The sequence below is a fragment of the Phocoena sinus genome, chromosome 7, assembly GCF_008692025.1.
Source record: "Phocoena sinus isolate mPhoSin1 chromosome 7, mPhoSin1.pri, whole genome shotgun sequence".
Taxonomy (NCBI): Eukaryota; Metazoa; Chordata; class Mammalia; order Artiodactyla; family Phocoenidae; genus Phocoena; species Phocoena sinus.
Window position 1 is genome coordinate 47,020,362 of NC_045769.1, and position 22,880 is coordinate 47,043,241.

At 34.3% G+C, this 22,880-nt stretch overlaps 1 protein-coding gene across 7 annotated transcripts in view; it reads left to right on the top strand.

Annotated features, from left to right (window-relative positions):
• TFPI (tissue factor pathway inhibitor) overlaps nt 1-22,880 on the top strand; it is a 77,059-nt gene that overhangs the window by 36,066 nt on the left and 18,113 nt on the right. For all 7 annotated transcript variants that reach the window (XM_032637571.1, XM_032637568.1, XM_032637570.1 and 4 more), the window contains 5 exons: nt 2,804-2,926; nt 8,332-8,529; nt 15,138-15,182; nt 21,582-21,758; nt 22,438-22,533. In XM_032637571.1, the coding sequence (XP_032493462.1) occupies nt 2,806-2,926; nt 8,332-8,529; nt 15,138-15,182; nt 21,582-21,758; nt 22,438-22,533 (637 nt within the window). In that variant the 5' untranslated portion in view covers nt 2,804-2,805. The remainder of the gene's footprint in view (nt 1-2,803; nt 2,927-8,331; nt 8,530-15,137; nt 15,183-21,581; nt 21,759-22,437; nt 22,534-22,880) is intronic.

Below are 22,880 nucleotides of genomic sequence, written 5' to 3' on the forward strand. Positions count from 1 at the left end.
ATATATAATCTATTGAAAACTGCCTGTACAATCTTTAATCCTTTTTTTTTTTTTTTTTTTTTTGCGGTACGCGGGCCTCTCACTGTTCTGGCCTCTCCCTTTGCGGAGCACAGGCTCCGGACGCGCAGGCTCAGCGGCCATGGCTCATGGGCCCAGCCGCTCAGCGGCATGTGGGATCTTCCCGGAACGGGGCACAAACCCGTGTCCCCTGCATCGGCAGGCGGACCCCCAACCACTGCGCCACCAGGGAAGCCCTGATTCATTTTTAATTGCATATTTATTTGTAGTTCTTTATACATTTTCAATATATAATCTTAAGATATATGAATTTCAAATACTTCCTCACAACTTGCCTTTTCAGTATCTTAAGGGTGCTTCCTTTGTTGAACAGTTCTTGATTTTAATGAAATCCAATTATCAGTATTTTATTTTTAATTGGTGCTGTCTATATCTTGATTCAAAAATGCTCGCCAACCTCATCATGAATATATTCTCATATGTTTTTTCTCCTAAAATTTAATGTTTTATCTTTCACATTTAGATGGTTGAATTCTCTTGAATCAATTTTTGTGTATGATACCAGGTTGGGTAATACATATTTTTAATGGGGCCAGCTATTTAAGACAATAGAGTACAGAAAGGTACAAGGATGTGTAAGAAGTGTGTTAATCACTGGATAGCTTCAGGTTAGGTTTGTTATCTTGTTTGTCATTTTACAATGTAATTATGCGTTTTGAAATTTAAAAATAAGTTCATTACAATAATATATAATTACATCAGTTCACTCTAGTTGATCTCCACAAATTACAGTTTTATGAATGTTATAACAAGTTGTACTATTTTTTCAGTGGCACGCACACCCAAATCAGTCTTCTACACTGCTCTTAGAAATGGAAATATTTAGTGGTTTTGGTCACTTTTCAGAGGCGACATTGTGGAGAAGAAAAAGTACTGAACTAGCAATCTGCTCACTTGAATTCAAGTTCTGTGTCAGTCATTAATTAGCTATGGCTTTCTATAGAGCATACTCATAGTGTTTTCTGTCCAACACCCTTGATTTCTTCTGGAAGCAATAATCTACTCCTCCTGGGAGCTACACCTGTCCACTCCACCCTTAAACTCATATACTTACATTAAGATTTGCAGTGTTTTGACATTTTCCTATTCCCTGACCCCTGACTTTTTTTAGGGTCCACCAAATCTGTGCTAGTCTCCTGTAGCTCTCCACCTCAAACATATTGGTTCAGTGGTGGGACACTTCCAAACTAAAACTATCAACGCTATACTGAAGCTATGTGAATCTAGTCCATGAAGAAAAGTAGTCACACTATTCTGATTAGGCCTTCTATATGAACAATTCCTTCATATCCACAATTCCTCTATATCAGCGGTTCCACATCCAAGGATTCAAGCAACCGTGGATCGTGTAGTACTATAGCATTTACTATTGAAAAAAATCCATGTATAAGTGTACCCATGCAGTTCAAATCCATGCTGGTCAAAGGTCAACAGTGTATATGTATATTTGTACATACATTTAAATACATATATATTTGTGAATTCAAATACTTTATGATATGATTTAGAAGTTTTGTAATACTGCTACTGACTAAAATTCAAAAATGTGTTATCATTTCCAAAGTGTGAGAAAATAGGTTATACATTTCACTAGTGATTTTAATGAAGTTTAAAGCAAATGCCATTTATTACTTTATTATTTATTATGACTACACTTTAATGATGTATATTGCAGCTGTGATCCACTATAGACATAAACAGAATATTCTCTAAATTGTTTTTGATGGAATATCTGTTCCTGCATTTCTGAATGTTTACTGATAACATTGCTCTTTCCTTCCTGATTCCGATCGCATCAGTGGCTGAACACGTGCATGCATTCTCTTCTTTTTCTCTTCCCGTACTGTGTAAACATTACACATTTCCTTCCACTTTTGAATCCAAAGGAAAAATAGCCTTAAAGAAAAAAATTTATATGTGCTTTTCCATTATTTTTTGCTATTGATCTTTAAATAATTTTGAAACAGGAAGTCTCACTCTCCTGCTGAAATCTGTTTCCTATAGAGAGTAAATGTGTTGATTTATCACTTAAAGTCACTTTTCTATGAAACTCTTTTGAATCAGATAACTCCCTAAGTTGAGGGAGAAGAACTGGGACAAAGGACTGGCTAGAATGTTAGACAATTTCTTTTTTCAACAGTTTTGTTTGCAATCTCATAGAAAACGTGGTTAGGAAATTGGTTATAAAAACAGAAACATACTTTAAAGGAAACAAAGATGAAAATTTGGAAATGTGTTTCTTTTTTGAAATGGGAGTAAAGGGAAGAGGAATCAGAAATTGAAAGTTGCGTTAAAGAAATAATAGAAAAATGCAAGAAAAATTAAAGTAAAATTAGTTCTGACTCAAAAAAGAAAGTTATGAGAAAGATGTGGCAAATAGAATTGCAAATGAAAATGGTTCTTAATACATACTTAGTCATGTTGATCAGGATTACCCATGTCTCTCAGTTATTGCCATTTTAATGTATATTTTCAAGATTGAAATATGACCTCTGTACTTGAATATTATTAGCTATATGCACTGAAAGTATGTGTATCTACAATATTGAATGCTAATACACGTTTTAAATATGTCTCATGGAATTTGTGGACAGAAATGTATGAGAATACACATTAAATGTCATAGAAATTTACATGTGGAGGTATGCATAAAGTTCCTACTAGTCTATATATAAATCCACATTAACATTTTATTTATTAGATATATCTGTGTTCTGTATTTCAGAGATGATTGACGCAATGAAGAAAGAACAGATTTTTTGGGTTTCTGTATGTCTGCTGCTTAGTTGTGCCTCTGCCCCTCTTAATGCTGTTCCTGAGGAAGGTGAAGAACATACAAACATTACAGGTAAAATGTTAAAAGCATTCATCCTTTTAAGCTAGTCAACGCTCTCAATTTTAATCCAAAAATTTAATACATTTTTCTCCATCTTATAGAAAAATCAGTTTTTATTGAAGTGACATTTTTCCAAAATCTTAGTCCAAAAAAAAAGTCACTTTAGCAAGGAAGATCTCTTTTTTCTCAGACTATATATTAAATACTGAAGTACCTCTGAAAAATTGCAAGGAGCAAAATGATATAGATACAACTCTCTATGAACCTAGATGTCACCCTTTGTCTGGGAAAAGTATGAGAAGGAAAAGGAAAGTACAAACATCTGAGGTTTCAGTCATTCTCTCCTTCTTGCCTTTATTCCTCAAATAAAAACTTCTCAGATGAGTCCAAAGTAAGAATCTAGTCAAGCAGGATACCAGAAGATCTGGGTAATAGAAGATAGTTCTAATCCCATAAAGATCTGTGTCTAAAAATAAAATACAGTTGACCCTTGAGCAATGCAGGGGTCGGGGTACCAACCATCAGTGAAGTCCACATATAACTTATAGTCAGCCCTCTGTATCCATGATTCCTCTAGGTCCTGCATTCTGCATGCAGATTCAGCCAACCACAGATCATGTAGTACTATAGTATTTATTACTGAAAAAACATTTTGTATAAGTGAACCCATGCATCTCAAACCTGTGTTGTTCAAGCATCAACTGTTTTAACAATAAAACAATAGAACAAGGAGGAGACTGTGTAGTGATCGTTATTATAGATTTATTTCTTTCTTAAAAGTAATATTTTGTGGCAAATTAGTAAATTAGTGATAAAAATCTCATCATTGTTAATAATGAGAGACTGAACAAAGTGATAGCTTCTATTCATTTGTATATATGTTTATGATGTACAAAAGATTTCCATAAATACATTTTGATTTCATATCTCCAACAGCTCTTTAATGTGATTTTGTTCCTTGTACTAACCTTTGATAAAGATTGAATAAATATATCTTATGTGCCTGAGACTCTGGTAGGTGCTAGGGAAGAAGTGATGACTGAGACCAGGTTCTCCGAAATTTCATGGTTTCACAAGGGAGACTTTAATGTAGACAGATTATTTCAGTGTAATGTGGTAAGTGAAATAAGAGGCATGCATAAGGGTGCTGCTGTTGATACAAAGAAAAGGGGGACTCATCTAAGCTTGGCTATCTGAGAGCTTGGCACAGGGAAGTGGCCAAATGGTACATGCTACATCACTTCAGCCTGCACCCAAAAATGAGACACTGGGAGCAGATCTGAAGGTCTAGACCAACTGGACCTACAGCTTGAAGTCCATCTGCCCAGGCAGGCCCAGCCTACATCAGCCCCCAGCTGACCGGTCGATAAGAAGCAAACCCAGCTGGGATCAGAAGGGCCATTCACATCCTACCCATGAATGAAAAATAAAGGCTTATTATTATATGCCACCAAAAAATACATATATATTATTGGGAAAATTTCCTAAAGATGGAACATTATTTGATAAAGTAAAAACCATTATGTGCCTTATGAGAGTAGGAATGTGGGCACTATGAGATGGACTCTAATTCTTCATTCCACTCATTTTTCAAAAGGGATGGCTAAAGTTCTAATATTCTGGAGGTTGGGTAGAGAAGGAATGCAGAGGTTACAGTAAGTCCCAACAGGGCAAAGCAGGCAATTCCGTCTTAGAAAGTGGGAGGAGAAAGAGTCCAAGTGTTCCTAATATTCACCTCCTCCAAGCTCCCTCAATTAGGCTGAGAAAATGCATGCCAGTTAACCAGGATGTTCCTGAAACTGTTGCTACTGCCACAGTCAGCCAAGAAACCAGAATTAACCCATCAGTAATTAAACCCAAGTTTAAAATCTCTGGGTAAATCCAGACCAAACCCACCTGGATAAGGAAATATTTTGATCTTAAAGCTAGACTTGAAGACCACTTAGCTGACTGGCTGCACAGTCTTATGCAGTTTTGGTTTTCTTTTGTTTTGTTTTTAATTAATCTTGTGATAGCATGATCCTGTGTCTGTATCGATTCAGTTTTGGAGATACCATCTATCACATTATGCCAAGGTCATGCCATCATTTTATAGATGTATGCCATTTCATTGAAATACTGTACTAGCATTTTATTGAAAAACATTACAAGGTTTTACGGCTTCTCTCACAAGTCAATAGTAGACTTTTTAAAATTAGTTCAACCAGCAGGGAGGATGAAATAGAGAAACTTTTTGATAAGATAAAAATGATTAAAAAATAGTGGTGATAAGGTTTTTTTTTTTTTTTAATTCCTTTAGACTGGTAGAGACAAGATTAGCAAGGAGCACTTAGAGAAAGGCAAGTATGTTTCATAACATTTAGAATCAGACAGACCTAAGTATGCATGTGTAGTTTGTCACATAGCAGCTTTGCAAAATTAGATGAGTTTATGTAAACTCTCTGACTCCCAGTATCCTAATCTATAAGTAAGTGATCTAAATAACTAGATTTAAATGGTTGTTATATAAACTGCATAAAAGCATCTGGCATATTTCCTAGCACAGAGGAGGGAGAGTACACGTCTGTGTTCTTCCTTTCCAGAGAAATCAAATATTTTAGTTAGAGAGTCAAGTAGCATATATATAGATAGTAGGTTAACCATGAAGCTCTAGGTTCCCAAACAAATTCCAGGAGAATGAGGATTCTAATAGTCAAGGATATGACACATCCCCAAATATTTCATGAGCCTTCCATTCAACATCCCAGGACAGGGGGAGGGAAGACTGAGATTTTAATTCTCAGACTGTGAGACATAAAATATTGGGTTGGCCAGAAAGTTCCATAAGATATGATGGAAAACCCCTAACTTTTTGGCCAACCCAATATAAGAAATTAATTATGAAAATAATTACATATAAACCATAATTCTGTTTATCTTACTACATCAGATTAAAGTCCTGTTACATTGTCTTGTATGTTTTTTCCAGTTTTATGGCCTTAGGTAGATCCTTGTCACAGTCAACGCTTTCTTCAAGTCTCAGGAAAGTTACCCCTGATCCCCTCAGAAAAGCTTAAGTATCTTATTATACACTTACACAGCATCCTGAACTTCTTGAATATTTATATAACTAAGTCTTTAGTGCCCGCATGCTCCATGAAGGGGTGGGGGTGGTCACTGCCACCTAATTTATTATCATATCTGCCATGACAGCACAGTGCCTGACACATGACCAACACATGATTGTTAACTTTTGAAAAGGTTTATCTAAATTAAAAAATCTAAACAAGACAAACTTTCGTCCCTTTTTAGTGGCACGGCAAGGCTGTGTGTCCAAAGGGGCCACCTGATCACTCCCCCAAATCAGGAATGCTGTGCCCAAGTGCGAGGTTGCAAGGTCACTGCACAAAAGAATATTCTAATATAGGATTCGCGTAAGAAATACAATAAAATATGAATGGTAAAAATGAGTGACTAGATAATAATTAGTAAAATACATTACTCAAAGTTAATTCTTAGTGTTTTCTTTAGGAAATTGCTATAAAATCATTACCTGCTTTCATCACTGAAACCATTTTTAATTTTTATAAAGTGAAGTTTAGAAAAATTTATTGAGTGGAAATTGTAAAATTAAATCTATGTGCTTGACTTAAATGCCAATTAAGGAATCTCAGTCACACAGATCTGTGATAATATCACTCAGTTATTAAGAAGGTGAGCAGTATCTGGTATAAAACTATCTGAGGGTCAATTCTGAAGCCATCACTTATGGTGTGAACTGAACAATTAATTTTTGCAGTGCTCTTTTATAATCTGTAAAGTGGAGATAATAATGCCTAATTCAGAAGGTTGTTGTGATCGTTAAATAATATAATTGCAAAATGTCTGGAGCACAGTAATTACTCAGTAAACGTTAGCTGTTACTACCAGGACGACTGCTACAACTATGGTGTAATATCCTTTGTTTGTGGTGCGCTGCCACCACCTGGTGGCACTATTACTAAATAGCAGGTTGAAAATAAGATGGTATATCCTTAATACAGAAAATGTAAAATAAAAGATTTGGCATGATGATAAGGAATATCAAATATATGAAAAGTCAAAAATACGGGAATAATCAATGAGAAATAATTTGATATAAATTATTGATTTATAAGACATAGTTTCCCTAAGTAGACAGTATTTGGCAACTCAGGTAAAGCTGTGTTCTACAAGTGGCCTATATTAAAGGTGCCTGTCTGAAGCACTGCTTCAATGATTTGGTGTCTGTAGAGTTCTAAAGTAACATTAACTTGGGAATCAAGGCCATCATATTGTATGAGAAGTGCTATAGGAATTTCTGAAATAATGGTGTATAGCCATAAGTTATGAAAATGTCAGACAGTTTTTATTCTAGCTCATTTCTCAAAATTATTTATGTGACTTCTGAGATTCTAAGATCTGCTCCTAAGAGAGGATATTTATAGAACTGATAGGTCAAATTTTTGTCAGCCCTACAAAAATGTATATAGAGCAGATAAAACATAAAGTGCTAATTCAGTGACACATTATGGGTCATCTCTCAGTCAGATGCACCACTTAGGGTCCTTGAAGCTTTCTAACTTCTCACAACTTTTTAACAACTCAGAATGCCATGTATAGAATTATCAATCTTTAAGTAAAGAAAGGAATATAAATAGCATTCACAATCATGCATAAATGTACTACTCAGAAAATGCTTTCGCTTATTTTTTAATTCAAATTGACAGTTGTAACTTCAGTGATGAAGGGAAAATATATTTTTTATGTCATTATTGTTTATATACAGATATATACAATACTCTAAAATGTTATTATATATTATTAATTTCTAGAGAAAAGAAGTACTTGTGTGTATAATTTAAGAAAATTAATTATTTGTAATTTATAATATTTAACACCTAAATTTTCATAACTAGGGAATGGTTCAGTGTAGTATGATATATACATACATGTATGAATATAAATATTCTGTTGCTTTTTCTTTCATGAGGATTGAAGTCATGTACCAGCCCTGATATTGTTGCTTTTAAAGAGTTGTTTTGTATGTAAAAAATGACACAGCTGTGGATTAGGGAGACATCTCTACTTATCTGTAATGTCAACACATCAGTTACCTTATAACTACTACTCAATTCCATATTGGTCAACTGGTACAAGTTTAAGCAACATCTATAACAAGAGTCTAGAAAAAATATTTGATATTTTTCCTTAAAAGTTGGTTAATAATCAACAATTAAAGTTTAATAAAGTTGGTAAGACCTGTCTCATTTGATGAGTTTATACATTTTATCTAACTTTTTGATAACTTTTCAGTTTCTTATATCAGCCTATTTTATCACTGTTGCACTTCTCCTTAAAATTAAGATGTATTAAAAATGAATGAAAAGGAATGTTATTCTTTTATTTTTACCTTGTAGATGCTGAGTTGCCACCGTTGAAACTTGTACATTCATTCTGTGCATTGAAAGCAGATGATGGCCCATGCAAAGCAATGATAAAGAGATTTTTTTTCAATATTCACACTCAGCAATGTGAAGAATTTATATATGGGGGATGTGAAGGAAATCAGAATCGATTTGAAAGTCTGGAAGAGTGCAAAGAAAAATGTACAAGAGGTAGGTTTCTGGAGACACTTATTACCCAGAAACCTTTAGAGTTATTAGATCTAATCATAGATTTGATCATTTTAGAAAAAACGTTAAAACTATTTTAACATTCCAAGGAATCTTTTTCACTTTTTTGGCTTTAATGTTCAACTACTGTTTTTCATTTTTTTGTATCAGTCATTATAAAATATAGTAAGCTTATTGTCCTATACTCTTCCCCATAATAAAGAGGGAAGAAAACCCTTAAGTTTGCAGAACAGATTTTATATCTGCAGCAAATTAAGTGTAATTCAGCCTCCTTGGGTAGCTATGAGTTCACAGGAAATAACCTGTTATTCACAGTGACTTAGACTTTCCTTTACCAATACAATGATCTCATAGTTGTTTCCCTGTCAAGATAATGAATTAATCCAATTTGAGGTTCTCAACAGCTACTAATTAGAAAATTATAGAAATATATATATGAAAGTAAAATCCTTCTCTTTGGAGCCTTGGAATAATGTAGAAAATATCATCCCTGATGACCTATGAAGACCTTACTGAACCCAACTTTTCATAGTTTTACTAAGTTATAAGGTTTAAAAGCATATCACATTCTACTATTAAACTTTATTGAACACTTATTCTTTTAATCATGTTAAAACAACTTTTTTTTTTCAAATTCTACAAATTACAATGTTTCATGTGGTTTTCTCTCTTTAGACTGAGATAAATTCCAAACAATTACTGGTAAAAATTTTGAATGTTTTTATCTCAGTTTTATTCTTCTGAATTGAGAGCTACTTGAGAGCTAGAAAATCCTGAGTTGTCTTTATTTCTGCAGTTTCTAGTCCCAAATTTCCCCACTGCATGTTCTTAGAGCCAGTTGAATTAAACTGTAGGGCTATAGCGATGGTATCTTTAGTTAACACTGGTGTCTTGTTTTTTGCAAAGCAGGCAGGTCTGCATTTTCACTCTGATAATGCTTTCCTGAACAGCTTTTACAAAACAGCCTTGGCATCATGATGCTCTCGGCCTATGGGAAAATCTCAGTGTGGTAAAAACAGAGAGCTTTTCTCCTCTGTGACTGTTGTATGCTCCAGAGCTGGCAGAAAAGAATTGATGTGAATGAATTTCTTTATCTCAGAGCACTTATTTCCCTCTTTCCTCTCCATAGATGTGCTAGAAATGTTACTAACACAGATTAGGCAGTTCAGTGGTTCTCTGTAGTACCTTTGGTTTTTGTGATTGCCTGGTCATTTTCCCTTCATCACAGATTTCTATACCCTGTTCTATTCCATACTGTGCCAAGTATCCTTTTGTACTGAGTATCACTCAGGTTCAGCACCTTGGCTAGAGGCCTGGTTGCCTCATTCTTTGTAATCCTCACTTTTTCATGTAGCAGCCTACTTAATTTCATCAACTGGCCTCTTTCCTGAAATACATACCTATTTAGTTTTTATAATTTACAAATCTTTTATTTCACCATTTTGTGAGAAGTTACTCTTTTCTTTAGAAATTAATCAAATATGATTTTGTTCTTCAGTGAATGCCCTGCTATAATGTTTTCTCAAACATCATTACTACCTACCATAACTATATGTCTTTTGCCCCCATCTCCTCATTATCTCTTCAAAAGTCATTGATATTACTGTTTGAATATCTGAGTGTTTTATATAGTAAGCTACTGTTAAGGATATAGATGACATAGAAGAGTTACTAAGCTTTTAAAAAATCACCTAAGGAGAAAATTCCATCTTCAGCTGTGATGGAGTAACTGGAGCTGAACTTTCTCTCCTAATGTAAATAACTAGAAAACTGGGCAAAATATATGAATCAGCTGTTTACAGACATTGATCAAAAGGCAGTGCAGGATTGTGATCTCTGAGAGATGGGAAACACATGAGGTGAACCCTCTGGTCTCCCCAGCAATCTGCATGAAGGCACTTCAGACCACAGTTAAAGGAGGGAAATACCAGCACAGCATGGTGGTCTCCATGGTGGAGGATGTGGGGATTGGAGACTGGTAGACTGATGTGGCTGGGTTTTGAGGGACAATATGTGAGAGAGAATGGACATATGTAGAGAAAAAGCTAAAAAATCTGGATAAGGGTCCCTTTGAGTTTGTTACTGAATAATAAAACTGCATGCACTTGGTGAAATTCCATGAGTTTGAGAAAGTAATTACAGGGATTTGTAAGTGGAACAATTCCCAGAGCTCCCACATGACTAGGAGAAATTTTACATTTAATTTAGTACTAGGACTAAATTAGACCTAGAGTAAAAGCTACTTTAACCTTGTCATAGTGAAGCTTAAACCAAGCCTTAAAAGTTCCAGGTGATCCACAAGTAACTTAACTACTTGCCAGAAGGCACTTCTTTAATGGAAGATGGTAAAACATTCTTTAACGGAAGACAATAAAATCCAGCAGCCAACAGCATAATATTCAAAAATATCTATAATCCCCCCTGCCCAGAATACTAAACATTTGAAGAATAAGCAAACTGTGATCCATAATTAGGAAAAAAGTGCTCAATTCAAACAGAGAAATGACAGAGGTGACAAAATTAGTAGACAAGGACTTTAAAATAGCTATTATAAATATGGTAAAGGATTTAAAGAAAACATGAACATAATAAGGAGAAAATGGAATATATAAAAGAGAACTAAATGGAAATTCTAAACCTGAAAAATTCAGTATATAAAATAAGAAATTTTCCAGATGTACTTAAAGCAGATTAGACATTACAGAAGAAAAGGTCAGTAAACTTAAAGACAGAGCAATAGTAACTGTTCAAGATGAAGGACAGTGAGGATAAAAAAAAAGGCTAAACAAGCGAACAAAAAAGAATATAGCCCAATAACCCATGACAGGAAATCAAGAAGTCTATCAAAATGTGTAATTGGAGTCCTGGCAGTTGGGGCAGGAGATATGTGAACAAAAAAATGGCAAAGAATTATCCACATTTGATGAAAACTGTAACTTGTAGAACCAAGAACACTGACAAAATCACAAAAAAAAAAGAATAAAGAAAAGTCTACACAAATGAATATAATAATCAAATTGCTGAAAATTGTGGATACAAATAAATCATAAAAAAATGAGAAAAATGATACATGAGGGAATGAAGATCGAAAGAATCCCCAAGTTCCCATCAAGAAACAATTCACAAGAGAAGAAAATGGAACATCTTCTTTGAAGAGCTAAAGGAAAAAATAAACTGCCAATTAGTCATCTAGATCTATTAAAAATACTCTTATAGGGCTTCCCTGGTGGCACAGTGGTTAAGAATCCGTCTGCCAGTGCAGGGGACACGGGTTCGAGCCCTGGTCTGGGAAGATCCCACATGCCGCGGAGCAACTAAGCCCGTGCGCCACGACTACCGAACCTGCACTCTAGAGCCCGTACTCCGCAACGAGAGAAGCCACCGCAAAGAGAAGCCTGCGCACCGCAGTGAAGAGTGGCCCCCCGCTCTCCGCAACTAGAGAAAGCCCGCGCACAGCAACGGAGACACAAAGCAGCCAAAAATAAATAAATAAAATAAATTTCTTTAAAAAAAAAAAAAATACTCTTATAATGGAGATAAACACTTTTTCAGATTAACAATGTCTGAGAAAATTTATTGCTAGCAGACTTGCACTGTGAGTAATAGTAAAAGATTTAAAACTAAAGCACACAGGAAAGGAGGGGGAACATATGAGATTACTGTTGTAAGGTTCTGATACTACAAATGAAAGTGGTATTAATTACTTGAAGCCAAATTGTCATGAATTAAAGATGCATATTAAAATTACATTAAAGTTTAATGGTATAATCACTCCAGTTAAAAGGTATATAGTAGACAATATAAAAAAAATCACGAACTAAGTACGTGTTGTCTGCAGGAAAGACGTTTTAAAAATACAGACACAGAGAGGTTAAAAGTGAAAAGATGAAAAAAGATATACCATGCAAGCACAGATCAGAAGAATGATTAGTAAAAGTAGACTATAGGACAAGGAATATTGGCAGGAGAAAGGGAAGACACATTATAGGAATGAGGGCCAATTAATCAAAACACCATAAAAATCCTCAGTGTCTATGTGTATGCCTCAATTACAGAACTGGAAAATTTTCAGAGAAAAAACTGACAGAAGTGAAAGGAGAAATATGATGTATATCTTATATATTAAGACTTGGAAGCTGAATTTTTGTTTTATTTTGGAGACCTTCGAGAACTAATGCTTGTAAATTACCATGCCTGAGAATAAAGTCAAGACAAATATTTCAGAGAATAGGAACTAAGGATGTGTTTAGTTTGATATGTATGCTCAGCTGTCCTTTTGCATGTAAAGCTGTTTTATCAGTTGTTTCCAAATATATATAATCTTGCATGATGTATTTACCTATGTAATAATAGAGACATGGTAACAAAGTTAATAAGGTAGAAAAAATTAAAATATAGTTTGTAAAATGGTTTCTAAACACATGGCTTTCAAAATGTTTGTCTTTTGGTTTAGTTGCTTTTTTCCCATAGCCTATACAAGAACAACATTTTATTTGATTATTATTTTTTGAAAAATAGGTGTATGTAGTGTGGGAATTAAAGAATTAGATGAAAGAGATCAAATTCCCACTTAGCTTTTTAGCTAGTCAGCCTCTACAGCAACTTTTAAAGGTTCCAATAGGTATGCTGTTTATATTAATTACTATTTTATTAGTTGAGCTAACTGTGACTTGCGGCTTTTCATGGGGATTTACATGGGAATTTTCTCCACAGGAATTAAAGAGCATGTAAATACTTTTTCCATTCTCTTTATTTTTAAGTTTATTTTGTGTTTTATTTGTTTGGAATAGTGAAGACTTACCCAGTAACAAGAATATTCTGTCCATAGAGTCTTTTCCCATCTACTTGGAAAATTTTCTAGGCTGACTTCAACAAATATGAAATATAAAAGTTAGCATTCAGATTTTACCCTCCCCTTTCCCAACAGAAAACAAAAAGATGAAGAAAGAATAGGGCAAAAGAAATTTTTTTTTACAATTGTTTAAATGTATCAGGTAATTATGAATTAATTTTGATATTAATATTCATGATGAAATATTAAAATGTGAATTCATATACATTGGAGTTCAAGGAATTACTAAAATAAGAATTAGTAAAACATGCTCTCATTATTCCTTCAGACATCATTAATAAATGTTATGTTCTGCATAAATCTAGGAAAATATGATAACTTGGATAATTTGCTGTAAACCTTATCTATCTTTTCAGACTGTAACTGGCATAAAAATAAATTAAATAGGGTATCCATGGTTGTTACCAGAAAGGAACAAGTTCTCTCTTTTAATATTGCATGAATATTGAAATCAAGCATCTCTATGTTCCTGTTCCGTGGCTATTGTCAGTAGGTAAAACAGAGCAAAAATGATTACTCAGCTCTCTAGTCTTATATACTGTTTATATGTATATATTCTTTCCCTGCCTTCATAAATTAAAAATGTAACAATAATTGTACATTAAAATATTTTAATGTAAGCTTATTATGACAATCCACCATCTAAAAACATTAATTGGGGGTTGGTTATTTACAATAAAAAAAAATCAGGTTTTCTTAACATTTAAAATACAATTAGAATTACACACACACACACACACACACACACACACACACACACACATCTTTTTTAAGACTGTTGAATAAAACATAGTAAAGCTCAAAGGGGAGATGAACCACATCACCTTATCATTCGTAGACATTTTACTCTCCAAAGAATAACCTGCTTGATCACTGGCTGAAAGGGGCATTTAAGCCAACTCATACTCATATTCTCTCTCTCTTGCCTCTCTCTCCCTCCCTTTATGTCTCTCTGGCCATACAACTAATAATAAGCTGCCTTGAACAAAGCTTTTCTCTGTAAAACAACTGATTATACAATAAATCAAATATCACTTAGTTTTCCTAATGTTTATGTGAACAAATCAAAATTTTACATAATATATCAATTTGAATTTCATTATCCTTTAAATTAGAATTTAGAATCCATACTTGAAATACAATGGGTCAAAGACAAGTAGCATTCTAGTTCTCAAGTGGAGTAATTCCAATAATTCTATGAGATTAAACTAAAAAATACATCACAAATACCATTTGCTTCATTTCTCCTCTGTAATTGGAAATAATAATGAAGCTTGTAATTGGATTAAGATAATAAAGCAGAAGAAGGAATCGGGAAAGGAGGTAATTCTGGTTCCTTTCACCCCTACTTCCATTCCTCTATAGAAATGATCTGTTTTTATAGGCAAAATAGGCTGTTTGAATTACTTTCACATTTCACATTATTTTAATAAATAACTATTTTAATCATAGATATTTTGAATAGCAAACTTAGTTCACCATGAATTATTATTTTTGTAAATGTGTTAGAAAGTTTTAAAATAGTTTTTGAGACATTATTATATTAAAATGTAGGTGACTTCATGGTTATACTGTAATAATTTAATCTTTAGAGCAAATAAGAAATTTATTTATTGACATTCTGTATAAGAATAATTTTAATAGTAATAAACATATCAGCCTAGTTTGTTAAATTGAAAGTCATAACATTATATTATAAATTGTAGTAATTGATACATATATACTGTTTTACTTGCAGATTATCCAAAGAAAACTAGAAGGACAAAGACAACATTGCAAAAAGGTGAATATTCATTTGTATGCTCATTAGTAACATTTACATAAGGCACTTAGCAATTCAATTCTTAGCTTTCTCTGCTATGAGATTCATCATAAATCCATGTGATCTTTGAAATGGTGTTTTGTTTCAGTGCATATAATGAAAACGTAGAAATAACATACATGATATTTGGTAAGGGAAGACTTCAAACACTGTGTTTACTCATTCTAATTCAGTGTGATATCTGGTATTAGATCAGTAACAATCCAGAGCCATGCACATGCTATTTTAACATCCCCAAAATAGTGATTTAGATGTTGCTGTTCTTACTGTATTTCTCAGATCTCTAATCCTTTCATAATCTCAGCATTGTGTGGCTTTAGCAAGTTTCATCCAGTATTACCCTGAATATATATATGCCTTTGAGTTGTCAACAGCCTGTATGCAAAAATAAGTGGAGATATTTAACAATAAATAATTGCTTTTGTCAACATTATTTAGCATTTGCATATTTTTGATTTTGTGATTTAAATTATTTATAGTTTTTAACTAAAAAGAATTACTTTTTGGTGAATATAATATATCAGTACAAGAAAAATGTTACAAGAGATGAAGAAAGACATGCTCCTTTTAATAAAGGTCTAGAAGCTGACTTTGCTCAATTACCATTCACAGCATTTACATTTAAATGAGAAAATATTGAACAAAAAGATCAAATTATTTAATTCAGGACATGAAAAAGCTACATAATTCAAAGTGAATTTTAGTTTTACTAACTTTGATTTAATTATGTGGGAAAGAGCTGAAAAATTCTATAACTCACTGATAAGCTTAAGACAAACTACTGTCCAGAATTTCAATCAAAAGTTATAAAATAAATTCAGCAAAGTTTGTACAAACAACATAATAAATGTATTTATTTATAAGTTTTAAAATAACTTTCTATAAATATTGAATTAATTTTTACAAGTGTTCAATACTTCAATTAAATGAAATTCTTCTTATCTGTAATATCAAAGAATACAGCATATTTATAAATAGGGTTTTTTTGTCTATCAAGTAAAAGATGATATCTTCAACATTTAAACATTAGTATATTTTTTTTCAAAAATGTAGATTTAGGGGCTTCCCTGGTGGCGCAGTGGTTGAGCGTCCGCCTGCCGATGCAGGGGACACGGGTTCGTGCCCCGGTCTGGGAAGATCCCACATGCCATGGAGTGGCTAGGCCCGTGAGCCATGGCCGCTGAGCCTGTGCGTCCGGAGCCTGTGCTCCGCAACGGGAGAGGCCACAACAGTGAGGCCCGCGTACCGCAAAAAAAAAATGTAGATTTAGGAAAAAATTATATGCAGGGGAAATTTACTGGAAAATTATGCTACTTAATTTATATTTAATGATTCAGAATTGAAACATTCTTATTTGATATTATATATGAAAGTTAGAGAGTAAAGCTATGGATACTATTCACATGTGTAAAAAATGTTCAGATGCTAAAACCAATCCATGATGAAGACCTTTAAGCATATTGATTTGAAGTCAACTTTGTGATATGCTTCCTAACATCACATCAGAACAGTTATAAAGACAATGGGGATTCTTTACAACCCTTTTGGGAGAAAGTTTTTTTTAAGACAATTGCCAAGTATGCAGCCTCAAACAAAAGTTAGTAGTGAAAATAATGTGGTTTGTGGAAGTTGGCATATATCTTAAAGCCTGCCTTCTGGGTTTTAACTGAGCATCAATTTAGAGCAAGGATTGTGTATGCAGATTCAATACAAACGTTAGAACTTTATTTATTTGAGGAATATTGGGAATGAATTTCTTAATTTGTGACCGTAGATATATTAAACTCTAGGCCTAAGCAGAATTATTTTACAAGTATGCAATTTCAACTCCTAAAATAAATGTATGTCCTAGAATGGGGCCTCATATAAATATGGCAACTTTCAGTTGTATAATTCCTTAATCATATTTTCAGAATAATTTTTTACTGTTTTCTCTTCTTTGTATGCAATATTTTTTACCTACTCCCTTTTGTTAAACATAGAATTCTTGTATTATTTGTTAATATGATTTAAAATTTCATAAATACATACTAAGACCTAAACAAATCAAATTAGTGATCAAATGTATTTTTCTTTCTCTTGTAATACAGTATATTATAAAACTTTTTTAAACAGCTTTATTGAGATATAATTCACATGCTAAACAATTCAGCCATTTAAAGTGCACAATTTAATAATTTTAGTATATTTAGTATTGTGCAACCATCAGCATAATCAATTTTAGAACATTTTAATCACACCCCCCCAAAAAAAACCCTCTGTAATCACTAACAGACACTGCCCCATTTCTTCCGGCTCCCCCAGCCCCAGGCAACCATTAATCCACTTTCTGCATCTATAGATTGGCCTATTCTGGATGTTTCATAAAAATGAAATCATATAATATATGGATATATAGATATATATGGATAATATATGGATTTCTGTGTCTGACTCATTTCACTCAGCATAATGTTGTCAAGGTTCATCCATGTCGTAGCAGATCTCAGTACTTCATTCCTTATTATGACAGGATAATATTCCATTATATGGATAGACCACATTTTGTTTATCCATTTATCAGATGATAGACATTTGGGTTGTTTCCACCTTTTGGCATTTGGGAATAATGTTGCTAGGTACATTAGGGTTCAAGTTTTTGTGTGCACATGTGATTTCATTCCTCTTGGCCTAGACACCTAGGCCTCGGTGTGGTTCTAATAGGCATTCCTTTTAGAATTCTGAGTGAAGTTGAACATCTTCATGAATTACCTGTTTAAATCCATTGCTTATTTTACTGTTGGGTTGTTTGAATGTTTCTTATTTGTGATATTGTGATTTATAATAAAGATATAGTCGGTCTTCCTCCTGTTGTCCCTGGCCCAGAGCTCAAAAAACCCTTGGAATTTCCTGACTTGAGCCTTAAATGTATCTTTTGTTATGTTAATGATGTGACTTCCCGGACGTCTCCTCAGCTGGGGGGACTGCTGGTTGCCAGGGGAGCCAACCCCTTGATTAGAGGGTTGAAACTTTCAATCCCATCCCCCCTCCACCACCTCCGGAGAGGGGAGAGGGGCTGGAGGTTGAGTTCAATCACCAATGGCCAATGATTTAATTATTCATGCCTGTGTAATGAAGCCTCCATAAAAACACAAAAGGACGGAGGTCAGGGAACTTCCGGGTTGTTGAACTTGGGGAGATTCGGGAAGAGTGGATGCCTGGAGAGGGAAGCTCCGCCCCTTCCCACATACCTTGCCCTGTGCATCTCCTCCACCTTGCTGTTCCTGAATTATATCCTTTTGTAATAAACTGGTGATCTAGTAAGAAAACTTTTCTGGAGTTCCGTGAGCCAAATTAATCAAACCCAAAGAGGGGGGTGTGGAACCTCAGATTTACAGCCTTGTTGGTCAGAAGCCCGGGGGGTGGGGGGGGGGCAGGGTGCACCTGAACATTTTTAACATCTTTATTGGAGTATAATTGCTTTACAATGTTGTGTTAGTTTCTGCTGTATCACAAAGTGAATGAGCCATACGTATACATACATCCCCATATCTCCTCCCTCTTGCATTTTCCTCTCACCCTCCTTATTCCACCCCTCTAGGTGGTCACAAAGCACCGAGCTGATCTCCCTGTGGTATGCGGCTGCTTCCCACTAGCTATCTGTTTTACATTTGGTAGTGTATATAGGTCCACGCCACTCTCTCACTTTGTCCCAGCTTACCCTTCCCCCTCCCTGTGTCCTCAAGTCCATTCTCTATGATTGTGTCTTTATTCTTGTCCTGCCCCTAGGTTCTTCAGAACCATTTTTTAAAATAGATTCCATATATATGTGTTAGCATACAGTATTTGTTTTTCTCTTTCTGACTTACTTCACTCTGTATGACAGACTATAGGTCCATCCACCTCACTACAAATAACTCAATCTCTTTCCTTTCTATGGCTGAGTAATATTCCATTGTATATATGTGCCACATCTTCTTTATCCATTCATCTGTTGATGGACACTTAGGTGGCTTCCATATCCTGCCTATTGTAAATAGTGCTGCAGTGAACATTGCTGTACATGACTCTTTTTGAATTATGGTTTCTCAGGGTATACGTCCAGTAGTGGGATTGCTGGTCATATGGTAATTCTATTCTTAGTTTTTTAAGGAAGCTCCATACTGTTCTCCATAGTGGCTGTATCAATTTACATTCTCACCAACAGTGCAAGAGGGTTCCCTTCTCTCCACACCCTCTCCAGCATTTATTGTTTGTAGATTTTTTGATGATGGCCATTCTGACCAGTGTGAAGTGATACCTCATTGTAGCTTTGATTTGCATTTCTCTAATGATTAGTGATGTTGAGCTTCCTTTCCTGTGTTTGTTGGCAATCTGTATATCTTTTTTGGAGAAATGTCTATTTAGGTCTTCTGCCCATTTTTGGATTGGGTTGTTTGTTTTTTGATATTGAGCTGCATGAGCTGATGGTATATTTTGGAGATTAATCCTTTGTCAGTTGCTTCATTTGCAAATATTTTCTCCCATTCTGAGGGTTGTCTTTTTGTCTCATTTATGGTTTCCTTTGCTGTGCAAAAGCTTTGAAGTTTCATTAGGTCCCATTTGTTTATTTTTGGTTTTATTTCCACTTCTCTAGGAGGTGGGTCAAAAAGGATCTTGCTGTGATTTATGTCATAGAGTGTTCTGCCTATGTTTTCCTCTAAGAGTCTTATAGTGTCTGGCCTTACATTTAGGTCTTTAGTCCATTTTGAGTTTGTGTATGGTGTTAGGGAGTGTTCTAATTTCATTCTTTTACATGTAGCTGTCCAGTTTTCCCTGCACCACTTATTGAAGAGGCTGTCTTTTCTCCATTGTATATTCTTGCCTCCTTTATCAAAGATAAGGTGTATTATAAAAATTTAAAGAAGTAGGATTTTTCCTTGTCCCATATATTAAACTTAACCATGGGAAGAATAGTTACATTCACCTTAAGAAACAAGAGGCAGTAAACAATGAACAAAATAACTTTCAAATTTGTACTTTGAGAAGTCATAGAAAATAGATATTTTACTCTATATTAAAATAGGGTGTTTTAATTAATAAAACAATTTTTTTCATAGGGGATTGGTTTTTCTACTGTTGCAGAAATCATTAACATTATTAAATACATACTGTTTTTATAATAAAGCACTCGTGAATATTGCTTCCCTGAGATAAATGCAGGATGCTTTAAGATGTGAAAAGATGCTACTGTTCATTTTTGCAGCTATGGTAATATACAGTTGCAGGGGGAAAGAAATGGGGATATTGGAACTTTGCCCTAAAAAAATTCAAGCCCAATATATCTTGCAATCATCATAATTTTGAAAATAATTTATTGCTTTTCTTTCCAGAGTATGCATGTAAACAAGGCTTGTAATGTAGATCACAGTGGTACAATTTTGTGACAGCTATGTTTAGCCTGGTTTGGAGCACTATCAAAGAATGGGTATTAGACTTTTTCAAAAGCCTCTCCAATCCCTGAACATGTATTTCCTGTCTGCCTCTGCACTATTGGAGTCATTCCAATGCCTGGAAGAAAAATAAGAGACACAGTAGAGGAGGATGTCATACCTAATACAGATATTAATTTCAGCATAAGAATTCAGGAAATTCTAAGTATAGCCATGAAAACTTCCATACCCCTCAAAGCTTCTCCCTTTTTTAAAAATTGAAACCATTCTAATGAAGCAACAAAGTATACTTAAATGAGACTGCACACCTGAAAAATAAGAAATATTTATAGATCTTTCCTAAATGTTGATGCACATAAGCTTAATAAAAATAATTAAACCGGGCTTCCCTGGTGGCGCAGTGGTTGAGAGTCCGCCTGCCGATGCAGGGGACGCGGGCTCGTGCCCCGGTCCCGGAGGATCCCACATGCCGCGGAGCGGCTGGGCCCGTGAGCCATGGCCGCTGGGCCTGCCCGTCCGGGGCCTGTGCTCCGCAAGGGAGAGGCCACAGCTGTGAGAGGCCCGCGTACCGCAAAAAAAAAAAAAAAAAAATAATTAAACCAAATTTTTGCCATAATATTTTGGACTTCCAAACCAAGGGTAAAAAGACCCAATATCTTTTATTCTCTCAGTTCATGAAAGAGCTGATAGTTAATGCCCTACTAATTTACTATGAGAAATTTAGAATTTGAAATTCCAATAGACACAATGTATGACAATAGTTGTAACTCCCTTATTCTAAATGTCACAGTAGATATAGTTGTGGATAAAGTTATATTTTACCTTTTATCTTTATCTTTTCATATTTGCTCCTTAAATAATTTCAACTTAACCATTTATATTTTTAATTAACATAATTAAATTATTAACAAAAAGGAATATTGCTTTCTGACATTTTTATAATTTCTAGAAAAGCCAGATTTCTGCTTTTTGGAAGAAGATGCTGGAATCTGTCGAGGTTATATTACTAGGTATTTTTATAACAATCAATCAAAGCAGTGTGAACGCTTCAAGTATGGTGGGTGCCTTGGCAATCTCAACAACTTTGAATCACTGGAAGAATGCAAGGACTCCTGTGAGGACACATGTACGTTCATTTCTCATCTCTTTTTACTTCATTTTATAGGCATTCTTTTTAAAATAAGGCGTCCTAGAGGATGTTCAGGCTTACCCAGATTTTGTTGCAGCCATGCAAATGAAGATCCACTGTAGTCACTCTTAATCTGATAGAAATTAGTCACCATGTTAGTTTATTTAAGAAACAGATAATTAAGAAATTTATAGTGGAAATTATTTCCATAGAAATTGTTTTTAGGTTACATTATTTAATTTTCCGTTCTGAGAATACTGTAGTACAATTTAGGCACAAGAGTAGGACTGCTGAAATCCCTTAGGCTTATAAAAATTTGGGAGCGCATGGTTCTTTAGAAACTACCACCTAAAATCAGTCAGTTTTATCTGAGCCTAAAATTAATTAAAGGAGTGACTTAAACATTAATTGTTACCTTTTTTGTTTTGACAAAGAACCACAAAGTTACTCGCGGAAATATTATAGTATAAGATACATATGTAAAGATATAAAGATATATATATCTTATATATATGAGATATAAAGATGTATAAAGATTCACTAATTTAACATACCAATGTGAATAAAATTTCTAGACATCTACTTTTCTTAACACAACTTCTGTGCTTTGCTTTATGCGAACAATTATGAGCTTGTGAAAATGTCTTCTATTTTAATTGGCTGTATTTTTTTCCAGTGAATGATTTCCAGGTGGATGATTATAGAACCCAGCTTGATGCTGTGAATAATGACTCCTTGACTCCCCAGCCTACCAAGGTACCCAGCTTCTTCGGTAAGACTCTCTTTTAATTGCTGCCAGAAAAATATTATCATGGTAACAATAGAAATAGAATGTATATGAGAACTATGCTTATTAGAAAATTATACTTCTTTTTTTATTGAATAATAGGTGTGTTGAATAATAGGTGTGTTGAATAATACTGAGATTCAAAATTGCTTAAGACCTTTTGTCCCAGAAAAGTGATAATTTTCCTAATCTATTTTAAAGTATGCTTTGTAGTAGGCTTTTGATTACATATCCCATGAAAACTTTTACATGATATTTAACTCTGCACCAAATTTATCTTATAAAATAATGCTAGGAATTATCAACTTCATCATTGTAATGGCAGCAGTGTG